Source organism: Podarcis vaucheri (assembly GCF_965113315.1).
Source record: "Podarcis vaucheri genome assembly, chromosome: 2".
NCBI lineage: Eukaryota > Metazoa > Chordata > Lepidosauria > Squamata > Lacertidae > Podarcis > Podarcis vaucheri.
The window spans coordinates 17,968,881-17,995,391 of NC_138760.1; the positions used below are offsets into that span (position 1 = coordinate 17,968,881).

Genomic DNA, 26,511 nt, shown 5'->3' on the forward strand with positions numbered 1-26,511 from the left:
CCAGTTTGTGAATAAGACTGCAGTCCTAATCAGTTTCCTGGGAATAAGTACCATTGAACACAATGAAACCTATTTCTTTTATATCTGATCTCTGGTTATATTTGAAGCATGGTCACACTTGCAACATGAAAATCCTGGACTTTGTGACAGATGTGGACCTGAGAGACCATCTAAGAACATAGGAAGCACCTTTTACACTAAGTCAGACCATTGGTGTATCAATCTTTGTGTTGCCTAAGTACTCAAACTAACCAGCAGCAATCCAGGGTTTCAGATAGGGGGACATTCCCGATCTTACCTTCTGCATGCAAAGCAAAAGATTCTCTACCAATGAGCTATGACACTTTGCCCCTGGAAAGATTTTGGTGCCTGGAGCGAGGACAAAATTTGCCGCCATAAATATTTATTTGGCACCCTCCCGTTCTGCGCATGCTCTCAAGTGCACTATGCCATGGTTGCAGCAACTCAGTTGTCTATCTGACCATGGCCTAACTTTGAGTAGGTACATTTATAAATATAGGTTTTAGTAAAACAACAGCTATTTTTATTATTATTATATGCCCTCTTTGCTTGCCTTGTGTGGAGGAACTGCCCGCACCACCCTAAATGTGATGCTGGCACTTCCCTATTCTTTCTCCTTTTTAAAAAATAATAATCCCCCTCTTTTATTTTATTTTATTTTAATATATATTTTTATAGAAAAATTGTAACAACCAAATTATCAATCAATATATCCATTTACATTTCCCTCCCTCAGCTCCTCTCTCTCCAGTTTCTTTGCACATATTATCCTCTGCATATTGTAAAATTGTACATGCCATTGCCCTATTTATCATATTCAACAAATATTCTCTTTTAAATTAATTCAAGCTACATGTTAATTGTGAGGCACATTCAACATTGTACGTAACATACATTATTTCTACAAATTCCCCACATCTAACCCTATAACCACCTCCCCTTTTACCCAAATACCCATGTGACTTCTTTCACCCACATGCGTGATATCCAACTTGTTACTTAAACACCCCCCCACTAATAATTGTGTTCATTTTTGTTCATTAGAATGATCATTCATCTATTAAAAACATAGCTGCTTAACTTAATGGGCTCAATCTATACTTGTCCAGAAATTTCTAACACAATGATTTTGTACAATATATTCTTCCAACACGTTTCCATTCCTTTCTTAATTTTTGTTTTGATTACATTCTGATTGACGCTGTCATCTTGGCTAGTTCAATATATTCACAAAATTTAGTTTGCCACCCTAACATAATTTTTATTTGATTTTAAAAGTATATTCTTGTCCTTTGAGGTGAAGATCCTTTTATTGCCTCATTCCCATCCTCGGGAGTAAAAAAAGGACAGACGACCTTAGGAAACAAATGAGAAATCCAGGCCTTTGCATAGCTCTGACTGGACAAGAGTAAAACCAGGAGTTAATCAGTTTGTCTTGTGGGTGGGAGAGTGATCTGTATGTTTATTAGTTCCTTTAAAATTCCTCTTTAAAATGCATATACTGTAAACTCTTATTGTTTATCTCCATGTTACCAATGGGTGTGTGGGTAGACCCTCCAAGTGTCCGTTTTCCAGGGACAGTCCCCCAGATTTATAAAGGCTGTCCCGTTTTCTGATTTGATCCTGAGATGTCCCGCTTATCCCTAGGACACCCCTATTTTCATCTGAGAAATGTTGGAGGGTATGGTGGGATGTCTCTATTTGCATCGGAGAAATGTCGGAGGGTATGGAGCTACGTGACCCCTGAGCCAAGGAGATAAGTAACTATTGAAATTGAATATTGAAATACTTTATTGTCACTTGTATACAGTGAGATTACACGCGCACCCCCCACTCAGATCTCTTAGTCTTCTTTCCCCTCCTTTACTGACGCACACCCACCAAACCCGAAAGTCAGTTGCCCTGTTGTTAGCTTTTCATTCAGCAGCCTAACAGCCCACGGATAGAAGCTATGCTTTACCCTGTTGGTGCGACTAATCCTGCTTCTTTATCTTCTGCCTGAGGGCAGGAGATCAAGAAAGTTCCGGCCAGGGTGAGAATCATCCCTGAAAATTTTCCTTACTCTCCTGAGGCAACGTTCTTCCGCTATTTCATCCAGTGGATTCATGGGACAGCCCATAATATCTTGTGCTGTATTCACCACCCTCTGTAGACACTTCCTATCAGATGATGTCAAACCAGCGTACCACACAGTGATGCAGTATGAAAGGACACTTTCTATTGTTGGCTGGTAGAAGGAGATCATCGAATGTTGATTGACATTGTTCTTCTGCAAGACTCTGAGATGGAGTCTCTGTTGGGCTTTCTTAACCACCCGGGTTGTATTTATTTTCCAAGTAAGGTCTTCACTGAGATAAACTCCTAGGAATTTAAAGGAAGAGACTCTCTTCACACAGCCCTCCCCGATGTACAGCGGGGCTAGTTCTCTCTTCCTCCAAAAGTCCAACACCATCTCCTTTGTCTTGCGATATTAAGGTGCAAGTTGTTCCCTAGGCACCATGTAGATATTTTTTGGACGTCCCCTTTATACGCTGATTCGTCTCAACCTGTTATTAAACCCATTATGGTGGTGTCATCTGCAAACTTAATAATTGCAGTAGACGGGTCAGATGATACACAATCGTATGTATGCAATGAATATACTATACAACCATTGGAAAGTTTTTTTTAATGTTTAACGTTCAATTATGTTTTTATATTTTTTGGAAGTCTTCCAGAGTGGTTGGGGCAAGCCATTCTGATGGGTGGGAAATAATAATAATAATAATAATAATAATAATAATAATAATAGTGGAATAAGACATCTCTATTTTCTGGTGCATGGGGTCACGAAGAGTCGGACACGACTAATGTTTGATGTATCACAGTATTTTAATATTCTTTTGGAAGCCGCCCAGAGTGGCTGGGGAAACCCAGCCAGATGGGCGGGGTATAAATAATAAATTATTATTATTATTATTATTATTATTATTATTATTATTATTATTAACAACTAAACAACAACAAATTTTCATCGGGAAAATGTTGGAAAGTACGGCTTTGTGAGGCTGAGCCTGCGCAATGAGTGCACCACAATCTTGCTCTAGCCTGTTGAAGGCAGACACGTTGGACTTTTAAATTTACCCACGCTCGGTAGGCTCCCTGGGGGGCGTGTGTCACTCTACCCTTTTTCGCAACTCTATGGGACGGGGCTTTAGAAGGCGTTCCTAGCTCCACGCTTCCCGGGGAGCGAAAGAGCCACGCCCACTCTGGCCCCTCGGACTGCTGGGGGACGTGACGTTTCGAGACAGCCCCTCCCACCTCGCCCGGCAGCCTGCCGCGCTGTTCGCCACGCGAGCCCGCGGCGGGGAGGCGGGGGTCGCGGCCCTCGCCGAAGGGTCCTTACGGGAGTCTGAGGTGTCCCTGGCAAGCGCCTGCTCCGAAGAGCAGGGCCAGGGTTTCCAGCGAGGCCGCGATGAAAGGCTGCTGGTACGGGGAGAGAGGTATCATTTTTTAGCGTCCTCTTTTTGTGCGTGTGGCGTGGCCGGTGGAGTGGGATTCCGAGCAGGCGGACGCTGGCCACCCCTAGAGGAAGATTCGGAGGCGCTCGCTGCTGAGGCGCCGAGCGGTGGGGTTCGGGCGGGCTCGGGTGGCGTCGTGGGAGGAGGCGAAGCCGAGGGAGTACCTATGGCGGGTCCCATTTCCACGCCGGTGTAGTTGGCAGGAGTCGGGAAGGCAACGGGTCAGACCTCTTCCTTGCCACGCACCACACACTGGGAGGCTTCAGGGAAGCCGGCCACCGTCACCTCGCCTCCGGTTCCCCCGCCTACAGAACGCGGGAGGGAGCGACCTAGCTTGCAAGGTCGTCGTTCGCGTGCCCAAGGTGAAGTACCACTTCGATACGATAATCTTTATTGTCATTGTCCCATACAGAACAACGAAAAAATCTACACCAGACATTCAAATAATAATAATAATAATAATAATAATAATAATAATAATAATAATTTATTATTATTTATACCCCAGCCACTCTGGGCGGCTTCCAACCAAACACTAAAATGCAATACAGTGGTACCTCGGGTTACATACGCTTCAGGTTACACACTCCGCTAACCCAGAAATAGTGCTTCAGGTTAAGAAATTTGCTTCAGGATAAGAAGAGAAATTGGGCTGCAGCAGGAGGCCCCATTAGCTAATTCCGGAACGAATTAAGTACTTAACCCGAGGTACCACTGTAACCTATTCAACATTAAAAGCTTCCCTAAACAGGGCTGCCTTTGGATGTCAATCTAAAAGTCTGGTAGTTATTTTTCTCTTTGACATCTGGTGGGAGGGCGTTCCACAGGGCGGGTGCCACTACCGAGAAGGCCCTCTGCCTGGTTCCCTGTAACTTGGCTTCTCACAGCGAGGGAACCGCCAGAAGGCCCTCGGCGCTGGACCTCGGTGTCCAGGCAGGACGATGGAGGTGGAGATGCTCTTTCAGGTATACTGGACCGAGGCTGTTTAGGGGCTTTCTCAGGAAACTGAGCAACTGGAACTGTGGGTCTGGCGATGATCATAGAAGTGACCTTTGCCATGAGGGTGACCAGGGTCTCATGGGTAAGCTCTTGTCAACACTGAATCCAAAATTCTACGTGCCATACCAATCATGTGTTCCCAAGCACCTCCCATGTGAGAGGCATGGAGAGGGTTAAAGATCCATGCACAATCCCGAGCACTGCGGTAGTCACGGAGAGAGGGTCAGTGTCGTTTTTTTCTCTTTAGTCCCAGCTCTCACAAAATTCATGTCACAATTGGGCCTAATGAATTTGATAGGTCCATGTATGGCCACGAATCTTCTCAAGACATTGATGACACTGGTAGTGCCTATGGACTCAGTGATCTTGATGTGGAATGCACAGATACTGAAACACTGCCCAGCGCTTATTGTTAGCTTGACCTCCCCTTGTCTTGCACATGGCCATGCTCCAAGGTCTAAAGACATCCAGGCCCACATTAGCGAAAAGTGGTTCGACTGCATGCAAAGCAGCCCGATATGTTCATTGGCTTTGCTGCTCTAATAATGTGTTTAGGGTTGCAACTGTAGGCTCCAACACTAAATGCTCTTAAGAGATCTTAGAAACAACTCAGTGCAACTTGATTCTGCACATTGTGGCTGTGAGGTGTCAATGCCTTGCTTTTTGAATCTGCCCATATGAATGTTTTGATCCATGGTTAAAAAGAACTTGGAAAGAACTTCAGTCCAGGTGGCTTGATTAGATAGAAGACCTCTGTACCGGTAATGGGAAAAAAATCAGTAAATACAATTTAAGAAAAGAAGATCTCTATGAAGACTTTGACACTGTAGATTTGCCACTCCTGTCCTATGGAGTATGAGGGATTGACAGTCGGCACCTTTTTCCAATTTGATGTAAGATTAATTCAGTCTCCGCAAACAAACCAGTACTTGAAATTAGAGAATTAGTGCACTTCCTCCAAGATGCTTGCAGTACACACACTATATGCATTTCCAACATCATTTTTTGTACTAAAGACCATATATTTTTGTATATTTTCAATTTCGTTGTTCTGTATGGGACAATGGCAGTAAAGATTATTGTATCGTATTGTAGGTGTGGTGTTGCTTACCATACGTTTGTAGGTGCAGGTGGAAGCACAGGGCTTACCTGCAGTTATTTTGAGTAATGCATGTCCGTGAAAAGCACCTGGCAGGGCTTTTGGCTTGAGTGATATATGTTGAGCTGTGACCAGAAATCATTACAATTTTTGGACATCTATATGTGCATATGAAACCCAGTCTTCAGTGCATAAAAGGCATATGTGAGCCCATCCTGAGACCACTGTATGCAACATTTCTTGAAATTGGTGCTTCATTCTTTCCCTGTTATGGTTTCCATACATCTTGTGTTATGGTGTGGTTCTGTTTTTAAAGGTTGAGATGCTTATATGTAAGTGGATATGAACACTGGTATCCTTACGTGTGTTATTGGATAAAAATACCCTAGTACTGACAGGGTTTTTTCCTGCTTGAGCTTAGAGCCCAACTCTCATTTCAATTGGATGTGTCATTGGGAAACTCTGGATTCCACAGATTGCAAGCTAATGAACATGTGTTTTGCACGAGGGCATTGAAAACCCAAGTCCCACGTACAGCAAAATAGCAAAGTCCTCTTTGGACTATACCACTTTTAATTGCAGTTGAGTGAATGTGCTTTTTAAGTTCTCCCTAACATGGGGGGAAAACCTATAAAACCTCCATATATATATATATGTGAGTGTGTGTGTGTGTGTGGATATATATATATATATATATATATATATATATATATATATGCTTTCGTAGATTTTCACGGGTACAGGAATGCAGGTTTTGGTGTCTTCGGGTGTCTTCCCGTGTAAGAGTCGGGGTGTCTGTGCGACGTTTCGACGAGGTCTCACTCGTCATCTTCAGGCTGGTGCTTTCGGCTTCTTGTTACTGGAACAGAGCAGAGTCTGGTGTTTGAGTTCCTATAAATACTGTTGAGGGGTGTGGTGTATAGCCTCCAACGTTCTGGGCAGAGAGGAAGTTCCTAGATTAGTGTGCCTTTTCTTCTTTTGTTCCTTAATTACTTGAGGGATATCTTGGGTGATTTCATGAGTGATATTCTGAATACCACTGGGTGGGTCATTAAGTGTAGATTAGTTGCTAAAGCTTTCGTGTCTTGACCTCTTGAGCTTGTGAAGAGTTTTTCTGAGAAGATGGCTGTGCTGCATTTAGTTGTGCTCTGGCTTGGCTTCGTGTATAGGGGCGAGCTGTGGTTTTGTGCCTTGTGCCAGCCAGATCTGTGTAGGGATTGCAGGGGGGTGCAGCATCCGGAGGTGCCACTATAGTTTGGCTACTGGATGGAGTCTGTAATATGTCTGTGGAGAGGGTCTGGGTTTGGGTCTGGTGTGGTTGATTGGTGACGGCGTTCTGTGTGCCTCTGGTTCTGGTGTCGGTTTTTGTGGGGAGGGCTAATTTCCAGATGTCTGGCAGGCGGGACGTGTCGTCACGCTTGTTCATGTTGTGAGGGTGTTTCTCTATCTCGATGGCTTCCATGATTATTCTCTTGTGGTGATGTTCCATGTTAAAGAGCAATTTGGAATCTGCAAAATTAATTTCGTGTCCTGTTTCTTTCATGTGTTGGAAAAGAGAGGAAGTTTTTTCTTCTTTTTTGACGGCATTCTTGTGTTCTGCGATACGTGCATTTATTCGTCTGTTTGTTTGTCCAATGTACGTGGCTGGGCAGACTTTGCAGGGTATTTCATAGACCCCTTGGTTTTCCAGCTGGATTTTGTCTTTTGGGTTTCTGAGGATATTGGCTATTTTTTGGTTGGTGCAGAAGGCTGTTTTGATATTGTGTTTATGGAGGATTTTGCTGATTTTGTCTGTAGTGCCCTTGATATAAGGAAGGAGGGCCATGCCATTGTTTTCTTCTGTGTCTTGGTTTTTGGGGGGTGTTTCTTTTTGGATTAGCTTCGTAACCCTGTTTTTCTGGTATCCATTGGCGATTAACACATTTGAGAGATTCTGTAACTCAGTTGTCAAGTGGTCTTTGTCAGCCAGGCGTTTGGTTCTGGAGATGAGAGTCTTGGCTACGGAGTTTATTTGTGCAGGGTGGTGGTGTGATTGTGCATGTAAGTAGCGGTTGGTGTGTGTTTTTTTCCGGTAGATAGTGTGTCCTAGGGAGCCATCAGGTTTTTTGTAGATTAGGACGTCAAGAAAGGGGAGTTGGTTGTTGTCTTCTATTTCCATAGTGAATTGTATTTTGGGGTGTAGGCTGTTGAGATGTGTGAGGAAGCTATCTAGTTTTTCTTTCCCGTGTGGCCAAATTACAAAGGTGTCGTCAACATATCTGAGCCAAAGTTTGGGTTTGTGTTCTGACTTGTCTAAAGCATTGGTTTCAAAGTGTTCCATGTACAAATTTGCGATGACCGGTGAGAGGGGTGATCCCATAGGTGCTCCTTCTATCTGTTTGTATCTTTGTCCATTGTGGATGAAGTACGTGTTGGATGTGTTAATCGCTAATGGATACCAGAAAAACAGGGTTACGAAGCTAATCCAAAAAGAAACACCCCCCAAAAACCAAGACACAGAAGAAAACAATGGCATGGCCCTCCTTCCTTATATCAAGGGCACTACAGACAAAATCAGCAAAATCCTCCATAAACACAATATCAAAACAGCCTTCTGCACCAACCAAAAAATAGCCAATATCCTCAGAAACCCAAAAGACAAAATCCAGCTGGAAAACCAAGGGGTCTATGAAATACCCTGCAAAGTCTGCCCAGCCACGTACATTGGACAAACAAACAGACGAATAAATGCACGTATCGCAGAACACAAGAATGCCGTCAAAAAAGAAGAAAAAACTTCCTCTCTTTTCCAACACATGAAAGAAACAGGACACGAAATTAATTTTGCAGATTCCAAATTGCTCTTTAACATGGAACATCACCACAAGAGAATAATCATGGAAGCCATCGAGATAGAGAAACACCCTCACAACATGAACAAGCGTGACGACACGTCCCGCCTGCCAGACATCTGGAAATTAGCCCTCCCCACAAAAACCGACACCAGAACCAGAGGCACACAGAACGCCGTCACCAATCAACCACACCAGACCCAAACCCAGACCCTCTCCACAGACATATTACAGACTCCATCCAGTAGCCAAACTATAGTGGCACCTCCGGATGCTGCACCCCCCTGCAATCCCTACACAGATCTGGCTGGCACAAGGCACAAAACCACAGCTCGCCCCTATACACGAAGCCAAGCCAGAGCACAACTAAATGCAGCACAGCCATCTTCTCAGAAAAACTCTTCACAAGCTCAAGAGGTCAAGACACGAAAGCTTTAGCAACTAATCTACACTTAATGACCCACCCAGTGGTATTCAGAATATCACTCATGAAATCACCCAAGATATCCCTCAAGTAATTAAGGAACAAAAGAAGAAAAGGCACACTAATCTAGGAACTTCCTCTCTGCCCAGAACGTTGGAGGCTATACACCACACCCCTCAACAGTATTTATAGGAACTCAAACACCAGACTCTGCTCTGTTCCAGTAACAAGAAGCCGAAAGCACCAGCCTGAAGATGACGAGTGAGACCTCGTCGAAACGTCGCACAGACACCCCGACTCTTACACGGGAAGACACCCGAAGACACCAAAACCTGCATATATATATATATATATATATCCTAAACAGTGGATGGACTTCAAAAACATTTTACTTAGAGTAGACTCTGGGACAGCAGGATTTTGGCTTGCCAGACAAAACGATCCCCCCCTTCCACTTGTGTGCTGTTTGAGTGTTCTCCTGATGCACCCCCCCCCCGGAGCCAATTTTGGGGAGTGCAGGAGTGGAGGCGGGGGGGGGGGGACCTTTGTTGCAAAGGCAGAATCACTGGTTAATTCCTGCCCATTGAAATTAAGGAACACTGCTAAGTTAGGTCCATTAATTTCAGTGAGCCTATTCTGAGTAAAACCTAGTTGGATACCACCAAATGTCCTCTCCCTCATAGGCCTGCTTCTACTTCAGTAGAATTCAACCCCCTACCTCTAAGTCAGAAGCGGTGTGGCCCTAGAAAGTTTCTACTTCATAACTGCTGTGTATATTAGGGTCTCATAACTTTGCTGGATATATTAGGTTCTCATGGGATTTAGCTTAGAGGTGCAGGAAGTGGGATCTGAAAAGGTACAAGGATATGGAGGTAAAATGAGAGTCCTTTTAGGAGTGAAGCGTGTTTAGGAGTGAAGCGTGTTTTGAAATGAGAGTCCTTTTAGGAGTGAAGCGTGTTTTGAAATCCAGGAATGTAGCACTACTTACAAATATTAGTTGGCAGTGAGATCTCTCCCTATCCTCTGTTAACTCTTGATTGATCTGATAGGTGTGAACACTATGCCCAATAGGCTATACTGTATTGCCTCTTCTCTTGGGAGCCGTCCAGGAGTTTTTCATACCTTTTTCGGTTCACCCATTCCCCCCCCCCACTTTTGTGTGTTGAATTTGGTTTTGCAGAGGGGTTATTTTTCGTCATCTGTGGAAAGCACAGCAAGCTAGCAAACATTTAAAACAGCCTCAGAATAGCTGCTGCTGTTGGCCTGTCACACAGAGGGCACTTTGTATTTTAAAGCTGAGCTTGGGACGTGGGGATAAATGCTAGCTTTGAGAGTGTTGCTTAGCATAATAAGTCGTACTACGGAGCCCTGACTGAGCACAGCCATTGGACTGCTTGCTTGCATGTGGCTCATGAACACGTCTCCATGGCTGTGGGAGGTTAGGATGAGATTCCTGGTAACGGAAGCAGTTTGCTTTTTTTGGGTTTGCGAGCCAGCTAGATAATTGGTTCCATGCAGCCCTGGGATAACTTCTGACTTTCTGTGCAGCTTGTGACGCTTGCCCACACCCTTGAAGATGAATGGCTGGATTTCAAGCACGGTTTGCCTGTCCGCTGCCCTCTTGCTGCTGTTGAGTGGTGCTTTGGCCCGGAGGAGCCAAGATCTCCGCTGTGGAGGTAAAGCAGACTCTCTTGTAGCAATCTCATTAGGAAAATGGGTGGTGGAGCTTGAGAAATACAGAGCAGTAAAATAACATTGCTTACACCCAGTGCTTTTTTTTCTAAAAAAAAATGTTTAGGGGTACAGTGGTGCCTCGCAAGACGAAAAGAATCCGTTCTGTGATTCTCTTCGTCTAGCGGTTTTTTCGTCTTGCGAAGCAAGCCCATTGACGGATTAGCGGATTAGCGCTATTAGCAGCTTTTAGCGGCTTATCTGCTGATCGGATCAGCTGATAAGCGGCTTAGCGGCTTAGAAAAAGGGGGGGAAAGGGGAAAAACCAGCAGGAACTTGCAAGACATTGTCGTCTTGCGAAGCAAGCCCATAGGAAATTTGTTTTGTGAAGCACCTCCAAAACGGAAAACTCTTTCGTCTAGTGAGTTTTTCGTCTTGCGGGGCACCACTGTACTCTCACTTTCCTACTCATATTGAAATACTGCCTCTCAATGAGGCCAAACTTGGATTCAGAAAATGTTTAGTGTACCCCTGCGTACCCCCCAGAAAAAAGCAATGCTTACACCACTCTCTGCCTTTAAAGATCCTTTTCTACATTGATTTGGCACCTGAGTATTCTAGGAAATGGACCAGGCTGCCCAGTCCACTCACTCTGTTGCAGAGTGTGATGTGCAATGGTGGCAGCAAACTTTTTCAGGGTAGCCTATCTCAGTTCCCATTGAGTGACCCCCCACAATAGTAGTCTGAGGGCACCTAGGTACTTAGTTTGAAATAAACATAATGGTTCCATTCCTGTGCATGTAGGAATACGCTGCATCTATTTGTTCTTTAATTGTTTTCATCATTCTTTGGAGATGAAAGGTTGGCCACAGCAAGGTCTTATCCTAGGGATGGGCAGCTGGTGGCATGGGCTCAAACAGGCTCCAAGGGGTTTTTCATCTGGCCTCTCTGATCTGGTCAGATAACTGGTCAGCCTGGACAGCTCAGTTGGTTAGAGTGTGGTGTTGATAACACCAAGGTTTCAGTTCAGTCGCTGTGCATGGGACAGCTGCAGATTCCTGAATTGCAGGGGTCCCACAATTCTACGATTCTGTGATCTCAAGGGCCTTCCCTTTATTAGGCACCTCACCAGTTTTTTGCAGCAAAAGTGACCTCTACAGACTTCAGCTATGTGCAACGGGACTCTGCAACTGAGATGCATAAGAAGGGTGTTTGACTCTTTAAAAAATCATTTGCCTGAGACTTGGGAGTAAGTAGCTGCCATGCATATTAAGGGGACGACTTTGCCACGGTTTGCTGCTATTTCCTGAGGAGGAGGCTATTGTAGAGACCCTTGCCTGAGTAGAGTGACTCAGTTGAGCAGAACCCAGCATTCCTGGGCCTTCAGTCCTTCTCAGTTCAAAACAGGGTTTCCCAAACTTCAGTCTCCAGCTGTTTTTGAACTACAGTTCCCATCATCCCTGACTACTGATCCCGCTAGCTTGGGATGATGGGAGTTGTAGTCCAACAGCAGCTGGAGACCCAAGTTTGGGAAACCCTGGTTCAAAACTCCTGTTAAATTAGTTCCCGACTGAGGTGAGGAGCCTGTGGCCCTCCAGATGTTGTTGCGGGACAATTTCCATCATTCCTGATGGACGGCCACACAGGCTGGGGCAGATAGAAGCCAAACAGCACCTGGAAGGCTACAGGTGACCTGCTCCTGCCTTCCCTGCCTGCCTGAAGCAACATCCTTCCGCTCACAATAACAGAATTGTCTGGCCTACGGAGAGGCTGCTGAAAAGTGACGCTGAAATGGCATAACCCTTTGAGCCGTTACGTGTCCATGCAAGTCAGCCCAAATGTGTGAGATTTGACGGCTCCAGCCCCACACATCCCTGATACAAACATTACGCCTCACCATGTGGAACACTGTCACACAGAAGCATTGCTTGGCAGTGTCCACATGGGAGAGGAGATCACTGGACCTGTGTCTTCAGAAAAGCCTTATGGGAGTGTTAGCATAACTACCCATCCCCTGCTATTGAATTTTCCCTTTTTCGTGGGTTGCAAGCACAAGTCCCAGAAGCAGCAACTGTTGCTTTGGTAGTCTTGCTTGCTGATGCTACGTCAGAGGAGAAAGAAGAATAGGGGAATAGAGAGTGCAGTTGTTTTGTTGCCCTCAAGGCCGCTGAACCAGCTGATGTTGTGCCGAGGTCAGGAGCTGTCAATTTTACCTCTACTTGCTTTCACTCCCCTGCATGCACGACTTGCCTAACGTAAATGATAAATTCTCCTATCAAGTGCTGCAAATAAATGGTTGTTACAAGACATAGGCAAGGCATATTTTCAATTGCAGTATGCTGGGTTCTGAAGAATGCATTTGTTCAGCTGCCAAATCTTGAGAATGTTCCTGGCATCGAGCAGTGGATCATGAAGTTAATGTAGCTGTCTTCCTGAGTGCTATGATCAGTACTGCTTCTTGGAGCTAGTTTTTCTTTCTTTTTTTTCTTTGGTTTTAGCATGCCGGGCACTAGTGGATGAGCTGGAGTGGGAAATATCTCAGGTAGATCCCAAGAAAATGATCCAGATAGGTTCCTTCCGCATCAACCCAGATGGAAGCCAGTCCGTCGTGGAGGTAACATGTTTCATGCTTGCCCTTGATTGGCTGAATCTCTGGAGACTTTTGTGGCGATCTGACAAATAGGAAGTCAGGGAGATAGTTAGCACCCTGAAGAAATGTATGGGGGAAACCCTTGTGCTGAGATTTTAAACTCCTGGTGAAAGGGAATTTATTTTTTATGGGCGGCACCCAATTCTTCAGCTTTTCTGGCACAGTGGACTTCTGTGTGCAAAATGGAACTTCCTCTCCTGTCCCCTCTAGCACACTGTGCACCCTCAAAAACTGCTCTGGGGGGGTTGACGGATCCTCTGGAGCAAATTTTGGGGATTTACAAGGGAAGGAGAAGAAACATGAATCTGGTTGTGCCAACAGAATTAAGCTCGTGAAGCACTGGCTACATCCCTGCATTTTTATCCTTTTACATCTCTCAAAGCAGCCCCCAACAATAAACAGAAATCAGTAATTACCGTATTTTTCGCTTTATAAGACGCTCCAGACCATAAGACGCACCTAGTTGTTGGAGAAGGAAAACAAGAAAAAAAATATTCTGAATCTCAGAAGCCAGAACAACAAGAGGGATCGCTGCGCAGCGAAAGCAGTGATCCCTCTTGCTATTCTAGCTTCTGGGATAGCTGCACAGCCTGCATTCGCTCCATAAGACACACACACACATTTCCCCTTACTTTTTAGGAGGGAAAAAGTGAGTCTTATAGAGCAAAAAATGTGGTATTTATATTAGGTGTGGGGAACTTCTGGACCTCCAGATGTTGCTGAACGACAGCTCCCATCATCCCTTGCAATGGGCCATGCTTTCTGGGGCTGATGGGAGTTGTAGTTCATGGAGGGCCAAAGGTTCTCCACACCTAAAACAGAAATTTCAAATTCTAGAGGTGCAGCTAAGAAGGGACTGGTGAGGAACATGGAGCCCGTGAGCGGGGGAATATAGAGTTCAACAATAGTTCCACATAATTTCTTTATCCCAAGTTCCAGATCTTAGTGGCTGCCATTGGTCCTTCTGTTTGGCGACTTAGGTTGTCACAGAAAGATGAAAACTAAGGCAATCATTACAGTGTCCTCCTTTTGGTAAAATGGCAAAATGATTGACTACTCCTCAGTGATAGGTTGTAAGACGTGCGTGGTGCCCGAGGAAAATTAGGTTACAATAGGATCTGATAAAGGTAAAGGTGGGGGAGTCTTTTCCCACCTTCATAGCAAGCTGCCATTCCTCCACAGGTGCCCTATGCCAGGTCTGAAGCTCACCTGACGGAATTGTTGGAGCGCATCTGTGACAAGATGAAAGAGTATGGCGAAAAGGAAGATCCTTCCACCCACCGGAAAAGCTATGTGAGGGTGGTGTCCCGCGACGGGGCCAAGATGGACCTTTCTCAAACCAAATTTGATACCGATATGACATCGAGCTTGAAGTTCGCGGTGAGTGGTGCAGAGAGTGAAGCTGGGTGTGGGACTACTTGGCTGCTGGAGAAAAAAAGGAGACTCCAGTGGAACCTCCTGGCTGCAACCTGTAGCCTCTTTTCCTTCCGAATTCTATCTTAATACTTGCAGCTGGTTATGGTGACAGACATTCGATGCTGCAGTTGCGATGGTATAATTGCAGCCACGACTCTGGACCAGCTCCACGCTTTGCAATACGTATTAGGGAAGTGGAACAGGTAGCTGGTGCCTACATCAAAGAACGTACGTTGCAGGCACGGTGTATAGCACGGCTGACTTCCTTGGTTCCCCTTTGCAGTGTGAGAGTATAGCTGAAGAATATGAAGATGAGTTCATAGAATTCTTCTCCCATGAGGCAGAAAATGTCAAGGACCGACTATGCAGCAAACGAACAGGTAAGCAAAGGACTAGGCTGTTTGCAGATCAAGCCGGTCAGTAATTCACTCCGTCGAAAGCTGGAGTCAACTCTTTATTAGCGAAACGTAATCTTTGCAGATTTGGCTGAATTTCAGGCCTTAGAAGCACAGCAGCTCTTGCCCTGTAGGCCCTACGCCATAAAATACAGTGGTACCTCGGGTTACATATGCTTCAGGTTACATACGCTTCAGGTTACAGACTCCACTAGCTTATTTTCTATTTCAATGTAGAAAATAATCAGGGTCATCTTGCCTTCCTACGAACCTGCTTTCGATTTCTGCTCTTGTTGACTGGTGTTAAGTTCTTTCACCCAAAGTTCTTTCTGCTGGATAAAATTGGTGCTCAGCAGGGGTTTGGAGCACTGAATTAATTTTCCAGTTGACGAATACCATTCAAATTGGTTGAAGGACCTTGATATCACTAAAAATAAAAGGGACTTCTCTCCCTCAAACTTCAGGGAACAGGCATCTCATTCCATCGAGCTTCAGCTTGTCTCAGAAGGGGAGAAGCTTTAGTTCAGTTCCCAGCTAAACACTGCCTGATTAACAAGCTCTGACTTTGCCCTCTTCTGAACAGTTGCTGTACTAAGTTTCTAGGAAGAGAAACTTCAGGTAGGAGTTTGGCTGCGCTTTGACCTTGGAGAATGTTCCTAAGAGACAGATGACCTTCTTCTCCTGGCACAGCTTCCTGTGCTTGGCTTCCTCTCTCCACGCTTAGAAACAGTAAAGGCAGCTGAACTGAAACAGGCTGGTTCTGTTGAGCGGAACATCTTTTCTTACCTCCTGGCAACGAGGCAAAGTTGCTGCTCTCCCACCGCGACCTGTCCTTGGCATTGCTTGCCAATACCCCATAGCGTTCTGCAGTGCCTCACAACATCCATAGAATGGCGTCCTGTAGTAACTGGAGCTCACAGATGCCGAGAGAACAGTGCAGGTGCTATAAATAGTAAACCTAAAGGGTTCTCTGTGGCCTCGCCTCGTATCCCTGCCTTTTTTTGCTTCAGGGCTGTCACTCATGGCAAGTGATTCACCTGGTCTGTCTTTCCGTCCTCAGTGTCTCTGAGGCAGAGCAGGCAATATAGGAGAAGGGAGGCAGCTCTGCCTTTATTCACCTGGAGTCAATGTGGTCTTCCTCCCCACCGCTTGCTATTTGCAGTAGGAGGAAAGACTCCAGAAGGGTAGGGTGAATTTGATCAGGGGTGCAGCAGGGGCAAGGAGTTCAGACCGAGATTCCTTTAACTGGAGAAAGCCTTAGTCGGTGGCGGCCAAGCTTGGCCCTCCAGCTGTTTTGGGACTACAACTCCTATCATCCCTAGCTAACAGGACGAGTGGTCAAGGATGATGGGAATTGTAGCCCCAAAACAGCTGGAGGGCCAAGTTTGGCCACCACTGTTTTTTGCATAGGGTTCTTTTCCACAAGAAATGAATGGATAAGATTGAACAATACGTTGTTATCTAGCAGATAGGAAACCGCAGGTTGTTGACCAGTTTCAGCTTTGCCATGTGCTTTGTTTCTGTGTCTCAGTTCAGACACTGCACCAAACCATGATTTCAGCTTGCAAATTTAAAACAGTGAGTACCAGGGTGGTATAGTGGTTTAGAGTGGGGAAAGCCAGGTTCAGATCTCTGCTCACTGGATAAACTTGGAGGAAGGGTAGGATACAAATAAGTGAGATGAAGCCAACAGAGGCACACATTTGTTTCCCACTTTTTCTGCACTTGGCATCAGAAGTTCACTCCCAATTATCTGGATGCAAAGGAATGACCATTGGCTATGGTGGACGTGGGTGGCGCTGTGGTGTAAACCACTGAGCCTTGGGCTTGCCAATCAGAAGGTCGGCGATTCGAGTCCCCCTGATGGGGTGAGCTCCCATTGCTCGGTCCCTGATCCTGCCAACCTAGCAGTTCGAAAGCACGTCAAAGTGCAAGTAGATAAATAGGTACCACTCTGGCGGGAAGGTAAACGGCATCTCCGTGCGCTGCTCTGGTTTCACCAGAAGCGGCTTAGTCATGCTGGCCACATGACCCGGATAAACTGTCTGCGGACAAACATCAGCTCCCTTGGCCAGTAAAGTGAGATGAGCACTGCAACCCCAGAGTCGTTCGGGACTGGACTGTCAGGGGTCCTTTTCCTTTTTATGGTTTGTCAATTCACACTGAACTGTAACCTTCCATGGCTTGAATTGAGCCTGTTTGGGCACAGTGTAGCTAAATGAAACTGTTTGATTGAAGGTTGGCGTACTGATATGCAAAATAAGTAAAAAAAATACATTGTTCCTCCAGAATTGTCTTTGTCCTAGATTTACCTGCCTTTTGGGTTTGGGCTAAGCAACGCCGTATTAGATATCTACAAAATGTTTTAGCTGTCCTAGAAACTCAAAATACCTGGGCATGTGAAAGTATGCTGAGAGTTGCATTCTCTGAAGTTTCTTTTTTCCTGTTAATTTCTTGGTCAGTTTAGGAAAGTCCTTGGAGCCGATAAAACTGACAAATGAAAAGTCTCTTCCTGCCTTCACTTTCCTGCTGGATTTTCACTGGCTCTCAGAGGAATGACAAGCAGCCTGTTGACAGGGGTCCGTTTAGGAAACTGCCTCTTCCTGTAGCACTGAGCTATTTTTGGACTACGAACCTGACTGTGTTGTTTTCACCTGACCTTTACCCTCCAGTGTTTGAGGGTTGGAGGCATGCCACGTTGGCACAGCCAAAATGCAGCACCTATTTCTGACCACCAGGTCGTAACAGGCTATTTGTAGTACCCAGCCAAATAATTAACACACAAATCCACCTGGTTTTAGGCTCAAAGCCAAGTTGAGCGAGGAAGTCTAGCCAAAGTTGATTCTTTATGACCACCTATTACTTTTACAGATCAGCAAGGTGAGGATCACAGTTGCTGTAGGCCTGTAGAAGTGGCTTAATAATTGGCTGTCACCCAAATCAATTACATATTCACCTGATCTGTTCATACTACGACTTCGCCAGAGTCCTTGGGATTGCGTGGCTAGTCTCGTGATGTTCATGATGATTAGGAAGATAAGCTAACCCTGTTTGATCCTGTGGCCCGAAAGCAATTGCTGAGTCATTATTGATTTAATCTTCCCTACAGAAGAGAAAAGGGTGATTCGAACTGTGAATTTTGTTTGTGGTGAAAAGTTTCTTGGGCAAGACCTGGCTGTGAGAAAAAGAGCAGAGGCTGACAGAGATATTTCGGCAAATGACAATTTAGGATAGCTCTTTAATATATTTGCAACTCGTGATGCATCAAGGTGAACGCTACCCTTTTTTATCAAAAGCTCAGAACTGCTGGGGACTTCAGAAATGTATTTGTGTATGCGGAACAACTCACAGGTGGATAATATGGCTGGCAGACAGCATGTGAATTGATGACCCATGTGCTGTGCAGATGTAGGATTGAGGAACAAATTTTTAACCCTTGGATGAGGAGTCCATACTTTTTTGTCCATTCACTAGCAATTCTGTTAGAACAAACTCTGCAGTAAGCTCTGCACAGTGGAATACCTTTTTACAAGGGGAGTGTTTTAAAATGGACTTTTTTTATCAGGAGCTGTTAGTATGCATGACTGAAATGAAAGTTGGTAGGGTTGGAGCAGTGAAAAGGAGCAGGCTAGAGTGCAGAAGACCTCGCCCAATAAAATGTTGCCCCGTGATCACCACATTTTGTTAAAATGAGTTCCACTTTGTCCACATATCATCAGTCAAATATCAGCACCAAATCTCGAGTTCAGCTTCAGAAAATAAAACTGAAAACAATTGCTGAGATTTTTAAAAAGAAAAGGTTGTGTTATGAAATTTTTATTTTTTTACATTACAACATTTAGATTTACTATATTTTTGGATAAAGCCTCATTTTGTAGGGGAGTAATTCAGACTGAGAACTATTGGGTTTTTTGTGTAGAGTGAAGAAGTACAACCATTACACCTTCTTGTGGGGACTGCTGCTATGATATAATATTGGGCAAGTTTGAATCAGCTCTGTTGTCTATCTGGAAGTTCCAGTTCTTGTAATGAATTGAATTGTCTGTGCTTCTGTTGTAGATCTGTGTGACCACGCCTTGCATCTCCCACATGATGAACTATGAAGCGCAAAGGCCTGCCTGGTCTGGTGGATGAGTTGGCAAAGTCCTTGTAGACCACCTCCCTCTTCCTAACTCCAATAATTATTGTCCCAGCAGCCTTTGGGGGGGCACACACCTTACAATCTGTGAACAACATTGTATCTCTAAAAGAAAACACAAACAAAGCTTCTTTATCAAATTTTTAAAGTGAATAAGTGATGCAGTATCACTCACCTGACTTTTTAGAAACCCACCGTTATCAGGCCTTTTCTGTTTGCTATTTTTAAAGGGAACAAGAGACACTTCCATATGTGGATCCAAGTCTTGTTTTTTTCTACTGCGTAGCCCATTCCTCTGTGTGTGTGTGTTTTAATACTTAGTGGCTATGTGCAGGTGCATTGATCTGTAGGTTGGAGTCAAGAGACCAACAACACAGCTCCTGGGTTCATTTCCAGCTCTCAGAGGCAGAGTTAATCCAAACTTGAATAGAAGAACTTGTTGTGCTCCATTGTGGCTCTGCTACCACCTTATAATGACACCGGGCAAGTCATTTAATTTGTCTGTGCAATCCGTGCTTTGAGTGCAAAGAGTGGGGGAGTAGGAACATACATCTTTCTAACCTGTACCAAGAGGGAGGAGCAAGCCAATTTATATATTATGCCTCTGGAGCGGTTGTCTGTGCCTTGCAGCTGTTTTACCAGCCTCCACATGTATAGACTGGCTCCTGGTGAAAGCCAGTATCTGGCTTGTAAAATCCACAAGGGTGCTGATATTGAGCACTTGGAATTGGGGGAGGGGTCGTTATACTCTTCAAAGGGCTTTTAATACCTGTTTAAAAACAAATGGGCCAGTGATGGCAAGAAAATAAATCATGCTGTGACTGAGATGATCAACAAGGAACTCCTTACAATTTTTTTCCTTTAGTTGTGCGTGGCGGCATGTGTGTACAGTAGTACCTCGGGTTACATACACTTCAGGTTACATAAGCTTCAGGTTACAGACTGCGCTAACCCAGAAATAGTACCTTGGGTTAAGAACTTTGCTTCAGGATGAGAACAGAAATCGTGCTCCGGTGGCGCGGCAGCAGCAGCAGGCCCCATTAGCTAAAGTGGTCTTCAGGTTAAGAACAATTTCAGGTTAAGAATGGACCTCCGGAACAAATTACCATATTTTTCACTCTATAAGATGACCAGACCACAAGATGCACCTAATTTTTGGAGGAGGAAAACAAGGAAAAAAATAATCTGAATCTCAGAAGCCAGAACAGCAAGAGGGATCGCTGCGCAGTGAAAGCAGCAATCCCTCTTGCTGTTCTGGCTTCTGGGATAGCTGCGCAGCCTGCATTTGCTCCATAAGACGCATGCACATTTCCCCTTACTTTTTAGGAGGGGAAAAATGAGTCTTATAGAGCAAAAAATACGGTGAATACTTAACCCGAGGTACCACTGTATTGATAATGTAAAACGCTGGTTGAAAGATTTTTATTTAGCAGATAATTACCCTAGACTAGCTGGCTCTTTCCACTGGGCATAGGGATTGGAGGATCAAAACTAAAGGAAAATTAGTGGATTTTAGTGATTTAAAGATAATGAGGAAGGAGCTTAAGTATGGAGGGAGGAGATTATCCTACTGTATTGTAATGCTATCAATCAGCACAAGAAGGAGAGGCAAGTTTGCCATGCTGCATTGTTGAAAGGGCAACAGTGGAACTGTACTCCCCTTGTGTGCTCAGTCAAGACATAAAGAAAAATCAGGCTGTGGGAAGAATTGAGGGAGAAGTTTCTGTTTCTTCTGACAGCTGCTAGCAACTATTTGGAAATCATAGATCCTGAGCCAGTATTGCCTCCAAGCTTGGGAGTGAACTTATTCTCTGGTCTAAATCTTAACCTCTGCCACAAATTTGCTCAGATGCAGATTATTATTACCATGTAATGAGCAGCGGTCCCCGAGAAACTTTGGTCTGCCATGCCAGCTGACTTTAGAGGCTCTGGGTGAATATGACTTTATTAGCTAAGTCCATTCTGTCCTATAATTTTACCCATGGGATAGTGAAATCCAACCAGATGCTACTTAGTCAAGGAAGTGCAGTGAAGCTGTAGTGGTAAGAAAGTTACCGTAAGCCTCATCTTTATACATTAAACTCAATATTATTCTATTAGTCTTATGCTAATTTTTGCTGCAAAGTCTGTATTACTATAAAATGCTTGTTTCGCTTCCGTACAATTCCAATTCACGCAGGGAAGTTGCTCAGAGGTCACAGCTGAAAAAGAACTGATTCATTAACAGGTTTATGCCCAACCTTCCCAACAATGTAGAAAGGTGCACAAAGTAGCCCAAAATTACAAGTGGTGAAACTGTACAAAAAGAAAAGCAGTATACAACTGTGTAAGGTAGAAGAGTAGAGTCAAATCTTCTTCAAATTTTTATTCTTGACCCTGTTTTCCAATGTTCTCTCGAAAGCCAATTCTCAAATAACTTAAATCTCTTTCTTCCCAAATCTGCTCCCCTGTTTATTCCTCAGACTAGCTTTACTCCAAAAACAACAGAGTAGTACTTCAAACAAAATTATCAGTATAAATTTCATTACCTATTATTTTATGGCAACAAGAGAACTAAATTGGCTGTTTAGTTTGTTTGTTATGCTTCTGAGAGATACAGCCTCCTGACTTATGTCATGAATACAGCCTGTGTGTGTTGCATCCATGGATAACATGGTGAAGAAGAAAAACTTGTAGAAGCAAAACTGAAATAGGGTGTCTTCCTCTACCCCTTCCCTTCCTTATTTAAAAATTTCAATTTAAAAATTGAAATGTAGGGATTGTTCATCTACATAGACAAATGGACGTAACTCATATCATGAATGACTGGAAGTCCTTGCAGGACTAATTGAAATAGCCTCTGATGCAATCTGGAAAGAGAATACTACTGTGACCTTTTTGCCCTGGTTCAGCATGAGGACTCTGCACTCTGGTCACACATCTGCTGCATGAGGGGGCAGCCTGGCCATGATAATAGCAGGATGTGTGCTTTGGGCTTTGCAGCTTCTGGGAGTGTGGTGTTTGAAGCAAATAGAGCAAGTGGCCTAGACAGAGTTCACTGGTCTGATGTTGCTTGCCTGGCTAATGCTAGGCTTTTGTTCTGCAACATCTAATGCAGTGTCACTCTTTACCACCAGCTCTGGTTCTACGTGATAGAATCCAAAATTGTGTCAGAACTAGCATGATGCTTGAGTGATGTCCCTATGCTGTTAGTCTATGGGGCAGGGGTCAAAAATGGGATGATCATTACCACCTGGGGTGAATAAATGAAGTAACTTAGCCTAAAATTATCAACCATATTAACCATTTGCAGTGAGTCGCCATAAAAATCCCTTAATTATGTGGGAAATTAGCCAAAAACACATGAATGCAAATTTGGGCTTTAAGTTTCACAACTTTTGTCCAGTTTAGGTTAAGAGGGCTCAGCCTGAAGAGGAAACATATATGTTTGTGTGGGGAAGTGTGTGTTGCAGGGGGAGCAACACACACTTCTCCACACAAATATATATGGTATAGTCAAATAAATCTTCAAGTAGGGTTAGATACATGAGCAGCAGCAACAACTATTCGGTTATTGTATAGATTGAAAATGGTTGATGTAAAAGGATATGCAGCAAAATAAGGAACAAATAGGAAGCCATGGTGGCATGGGCAGGGAAGTCTCAAGGTAGGAGATAACTAAGAAGTTGTGTATATTAAATTCTGGAAAATGCATTAGGATTTTCCTAGGAATCCCTAGACAGCCTTGGGATCTTCGGATGAAAGGCGGTATACAAAATTGAATACTTGCCTGGCGCAGGGCGAACCTTACAGCTCATTTCTACTCTGAATCAAGTCCCAATGAGTTCCACGGTAAGTGATGCGGTATCTTAAAAAGCAGAGACATCACCTTGCCAACAAAGGTCTGTATAGTTAAAGCGATGGTTTTCCCAGTAGTGATGTATGGAAGTGAGAGCTGGACCATAAAGAAGGCTGATCGCCAAAGAATTGATGCTTTTGAATTCTGGTGCTGGAGGAGACTCTTGAGAGTCCCATGGACTGCAAGAAGATCAAACCTATCCATTCTTAAGGAAATCAGCCCTGAGTGCTCACTGGAAGGACAGATCCTGAAGCTGAGACTCCAATACTTTGGCCACCTCATGAGAAGAGAGGACTCCCTGGAAAAGACCCTGATGTTGGGAAAGATGGAGGGCACAAGGAGAAGGGCACGACAGAGGACAAGATGGTTGGACAGTGTTCTCGAAGCTACCAGCATGAGTTTGACCAAACTGCGGGAGGCAGTGGAAGACAGGAGTGCCTGGTGTGCTCTGATCCATGGGGTCACAAAGACTAAACAACAACAAGAAGCGATGCGGGTGGCATGTGGGTTAAACCACAGAGCCTAGGACTTGCCAATCAGAAAGTCGGCAGTTCGAATCCCCGCGACGGGGTGAGCTCCCGTTGCTCGGTCCCTGCTCCTGCCAACCTAGCTGTTCGAAAGCACATCAAAGTGCAAGTAGATAAATAGGTACCGCTCTGGCGGGAAGGTAAACGGCGTTTCCGTGCGCTGCTCTGGTATGCCAGAAGCGGCTTAGTCATGCTGGCCACATGACCCGGAAGCTGTACGCCGGCTCCCTCGGCCAATAAAGCGAGATGAGCGCCGCAACCCCAGAGTCGGCCACGACGGGACCTAATGGTCAGGGGTCCCTTTACCTTTACTAAGCAATTGGGGGGGGGGGAGAAGTTAGGAATAAAGTTAGCCTAAAAGAAGAGCCTTCCAGTATCAGACAAATGCCTATCTAGCCCAGCCAAGCCGCCTACGGAAAGCCCACAAGACTGGCAACACCAAGTACTCCCAGTCCCTCCAGCTGAACCCGTATTAATTTATATATATGTGTGTGTGTGCAGACGAGGCTACTTCAGACGCTGTCGCCATGCAGATCAGGCGCTTGACTGGGGCGCCTCACTCCCAGGCAGGACCACGCCCTTGCCCGCCCGCGCGCAGACAAGCCCCGCCCCTCCCGCCGCGCCGCCCAATGGCGCCTCGGCGACGTTTATGTTAATAGCCTCGGGGTCCTCCGCCGGGGCAAGGCCCCGCCCCTCCGCTGCTGACGCCGCCGCCGCCGCCGCGTTGTGAGGACCCTGCCGGGCGCAGCCGCTGCCGCTCTTTTCCTCAGGCGTCTGCTGCCGCTCTTCAACCTTGGCCTCGCCTGCTTCCCTTCTTTCCTCCCCGCCCACCCCCGGACTTCCCTCTCCTCCTCGAGGCGGCCGCCTGTTTTCGCCCCTTCGCCGCCGCGTCAGGTTCTCGCCGCTCCTCGCTCGCCATGACCTTGTTGACTGCCAGCAGCAGGGCGGCCGCGCGCCTCTTGGGTGCCAAGGTGAGGTGAAATTTTCTTTCTCGCCTCGCCTCCCCCCCCCCCCGCCCGCCGCCGGCCATTTCGCCCTTCCCGGGGCCTCTGACAGGCCGCCCTTAAAGGGGCCGCGCCCTCCACGAGACTTGCCCGGAGGCCTCGCGAGGGGTGGGAGGCTGTGTAGCGCGTGTTTGAGTGGTGGGGGGTTGCGTCCCAACTCTTGCTAAGGAGCAGCAGCTGGGATCTTCCGGATCCCTTGGGATCTGCCGTTGCAGTGGGGGGGGGGGTTCGTCTTGCCCTGGTTCTGTGCAACTTGGGTGTTCCCGCATCGGATCCGCCGGGCTCTTAAATCTCAGGGTCGTGGGTTCGAGCCCTACGCTGGGCAAAAATAAAAATAAATTCTTGCATTGCAGGGGGTTGGGCTAGATGTCCCTTGGGGGGGGGACCCCCTTCCAGCTCTAATTTTATGGGGACTCGTAGGGCGCGGGGTCTCGTAACGCGATTGTAGCCAAGCCAGTGGGGAGTGGGGCCTGTGCTGGGAACGTCTGTGTCCTTGGGTGGGACTGCCTTATCCACCGCTCCACTTCCACGTTTCTCTTTCCGAGGACGTTGCGTTAGGTCTAGGCTTGTTGAAAGATGTTCTCTACTTTATTACCCCGTTAGGTTGCTGCTTCTCCTCCCGTATGAAATCTTAAAGGGAGAGGGATCCTTATTATGTCCGTCCCCCGGGGGGTGGGGTGGAGAAAGACAACGAAATGGTGAACTGCGGTGGTTGGTTGGTGGGTAAGAGGTAAAAGAAGAAACTGTTGCTGTGTAATATATCCCTTTCTCCTCTCTTCCCATTAAGAGGGTTGACTTCATTTTGAGATTTCCATGATCATATGTTTTGGGAATATCAGGCCTTGGCAATTGCAGACTTGGCTTTTTCCTGTCCACGTGACCTCTGGGTGGGAAACTGCTCATTCCCTCTGACAGGGGCGGTTGTATGCTCCCTCCCCCAGTCTTAAGTTTGGTATCTAGGGGAAAGGTGCAGCAGGCATATTCTGGTTCCTTTTTATAGCAGGTGGATTGAAGCAGCTAAACTGGTGCATGTTGGTGGAAATGTAGCTAAGCTAGGAAACTGTGCCTCCTTTCCCACCTCTTGTGTGATCCCCAGCCCTTATTAAACAACTTGATCACCTTTAAGCTGCTCCTAGGATGCTTAGAGGGCAAAAGGGTCAGCTGTCAAAAGGGTGAAGTTGGGATGGAGTATCCCTTAACATGAGTAATCAACGTCATGCTGCTGGTTGCTAGTATTTCCTAAAGTGGAAGAAATACTAGCAATTGTTTCATGGAAGGGAAGCAATGCATGAATCTATAAATTAATGTTTGCTGCCTGGCTCACACCCCCGCATGGTGGAATGTTGGAAGGGCAAAGTAGGCCTCTAGTCTAATGTATTTGGAAAGTAGCGCAGCTTCCTAGTAAGCATTTTCTTTTGCTGCAAGATTGCAGTGATAAAGTTGTGGGATGTATTAGAGGCATCAAACGCACCATGCACACACATCCTGTAACAAGTGACATTTCTTGAAAGCAGTCTCTTTCTATTGGGCTATTTTCCGAGTGCCCATTTTTTCTTCGTGATCTGTGTTCTCCTTTGCTACAGTCTAATTTTCTGCCTTCTATTGAAAGTTCAATATGCTGTTTGCTGTTGTCTTGCTGAAAAGTCTGGCTGTGGCTTTTTCCCTAGGATAAAGGGCCATTTGACAATTTTATTTGAACTCCAGACTCACTATATTCCCTAACCAATCGATTGCAAATGGCTAATCCCAGAGCATTTATTTTGGGCTTATTTACCTTTTCCCCATTCCTGACTTCTGCCTGCTCTGTTGCTGTACTTTGACTAAATTTTGATGACTGAGGAAATCTGTTCTGTTTCTGCGTAGTACAGATATGCAGCAGGGCAAGTAGATAGTGAAGTTAAAATTAGGACATACTTAACTTGGGTCTGAAACAAAAGCCAGATGAGCCAGACTTGTAGTGACCCGAGTAAGCTCTTCATCTCTCTGCTCCTAATCCTC

At 45.5% G+C, this 26,511-nt stretch overlaps 2 protein-coding genes across 4 annotated transcripts in view; both read left to right on the forward strand.

Moving 5' to 3' along the window:
• Window positions 1-3,353: 3,353 nt before the first annotated feature.
• CNPY2 (canopy FGF signaling regulator 2) lies at window positions 3,354-19,981 on the forward strand. Of its 3 annotated transcripts, none has more exons than XM_082213249.1 (6): window positions 3,354-3,503; window positions 10,423-10,550; window positions 13,044-13,159; window positions 14,378-14,575; window positions 14,895-14,991; window positions 19,066-19,981. In XM_082213249.1, the coding sequence occupies exons 2-6, from the start codon at window positions 10,451-10,453 to the stop codon at window positions 19,107-19,109; spliced, it is 555 nt and encodes a 184-aa protein (XP_082069375.1). In that variant the 5' UTR covers window positions 3,354-3,503; window positions 10,423-10,450; the 3' UTR covers window positions 19,110-19,981. The 3 variants fall into 3 exon arrangements, with proteins under 3 accessions (XP_082069375.1, XP_082069374.1, XP_082069376.1); XM_082213248.1 differs by lacking the exon at window positions 3,354-3,503 and adding an exon at window positions 3,644-3,883; XM_082213250.1 differs by lacking the exons at window positions 3,354-3,503; window positions 14,895-14,991 and adding an exon at window positions 3,644-3,883.
• Window positions 19,982-24,228: 4,247 nt separating this feature from the next.
• Window positions 24,229-26,511, forward strand: part of CS (citrate synthase) — a 36,359-nt gene continuing 34,076 nt past the window's right edge. Inside the window, exon 1 of the mRNA XM_082212599.1 lies at window positions 24,229-24,480. Within this exon, the coding sequence (XP_082068725.1) occupies window positions 24,427-24,480 (54 nt within the window). The 5' untranslated portion in view covers window positions 24,229-24,426. The remainder of the gene's footprint in view (window positions 24,481-26,511) is intronic.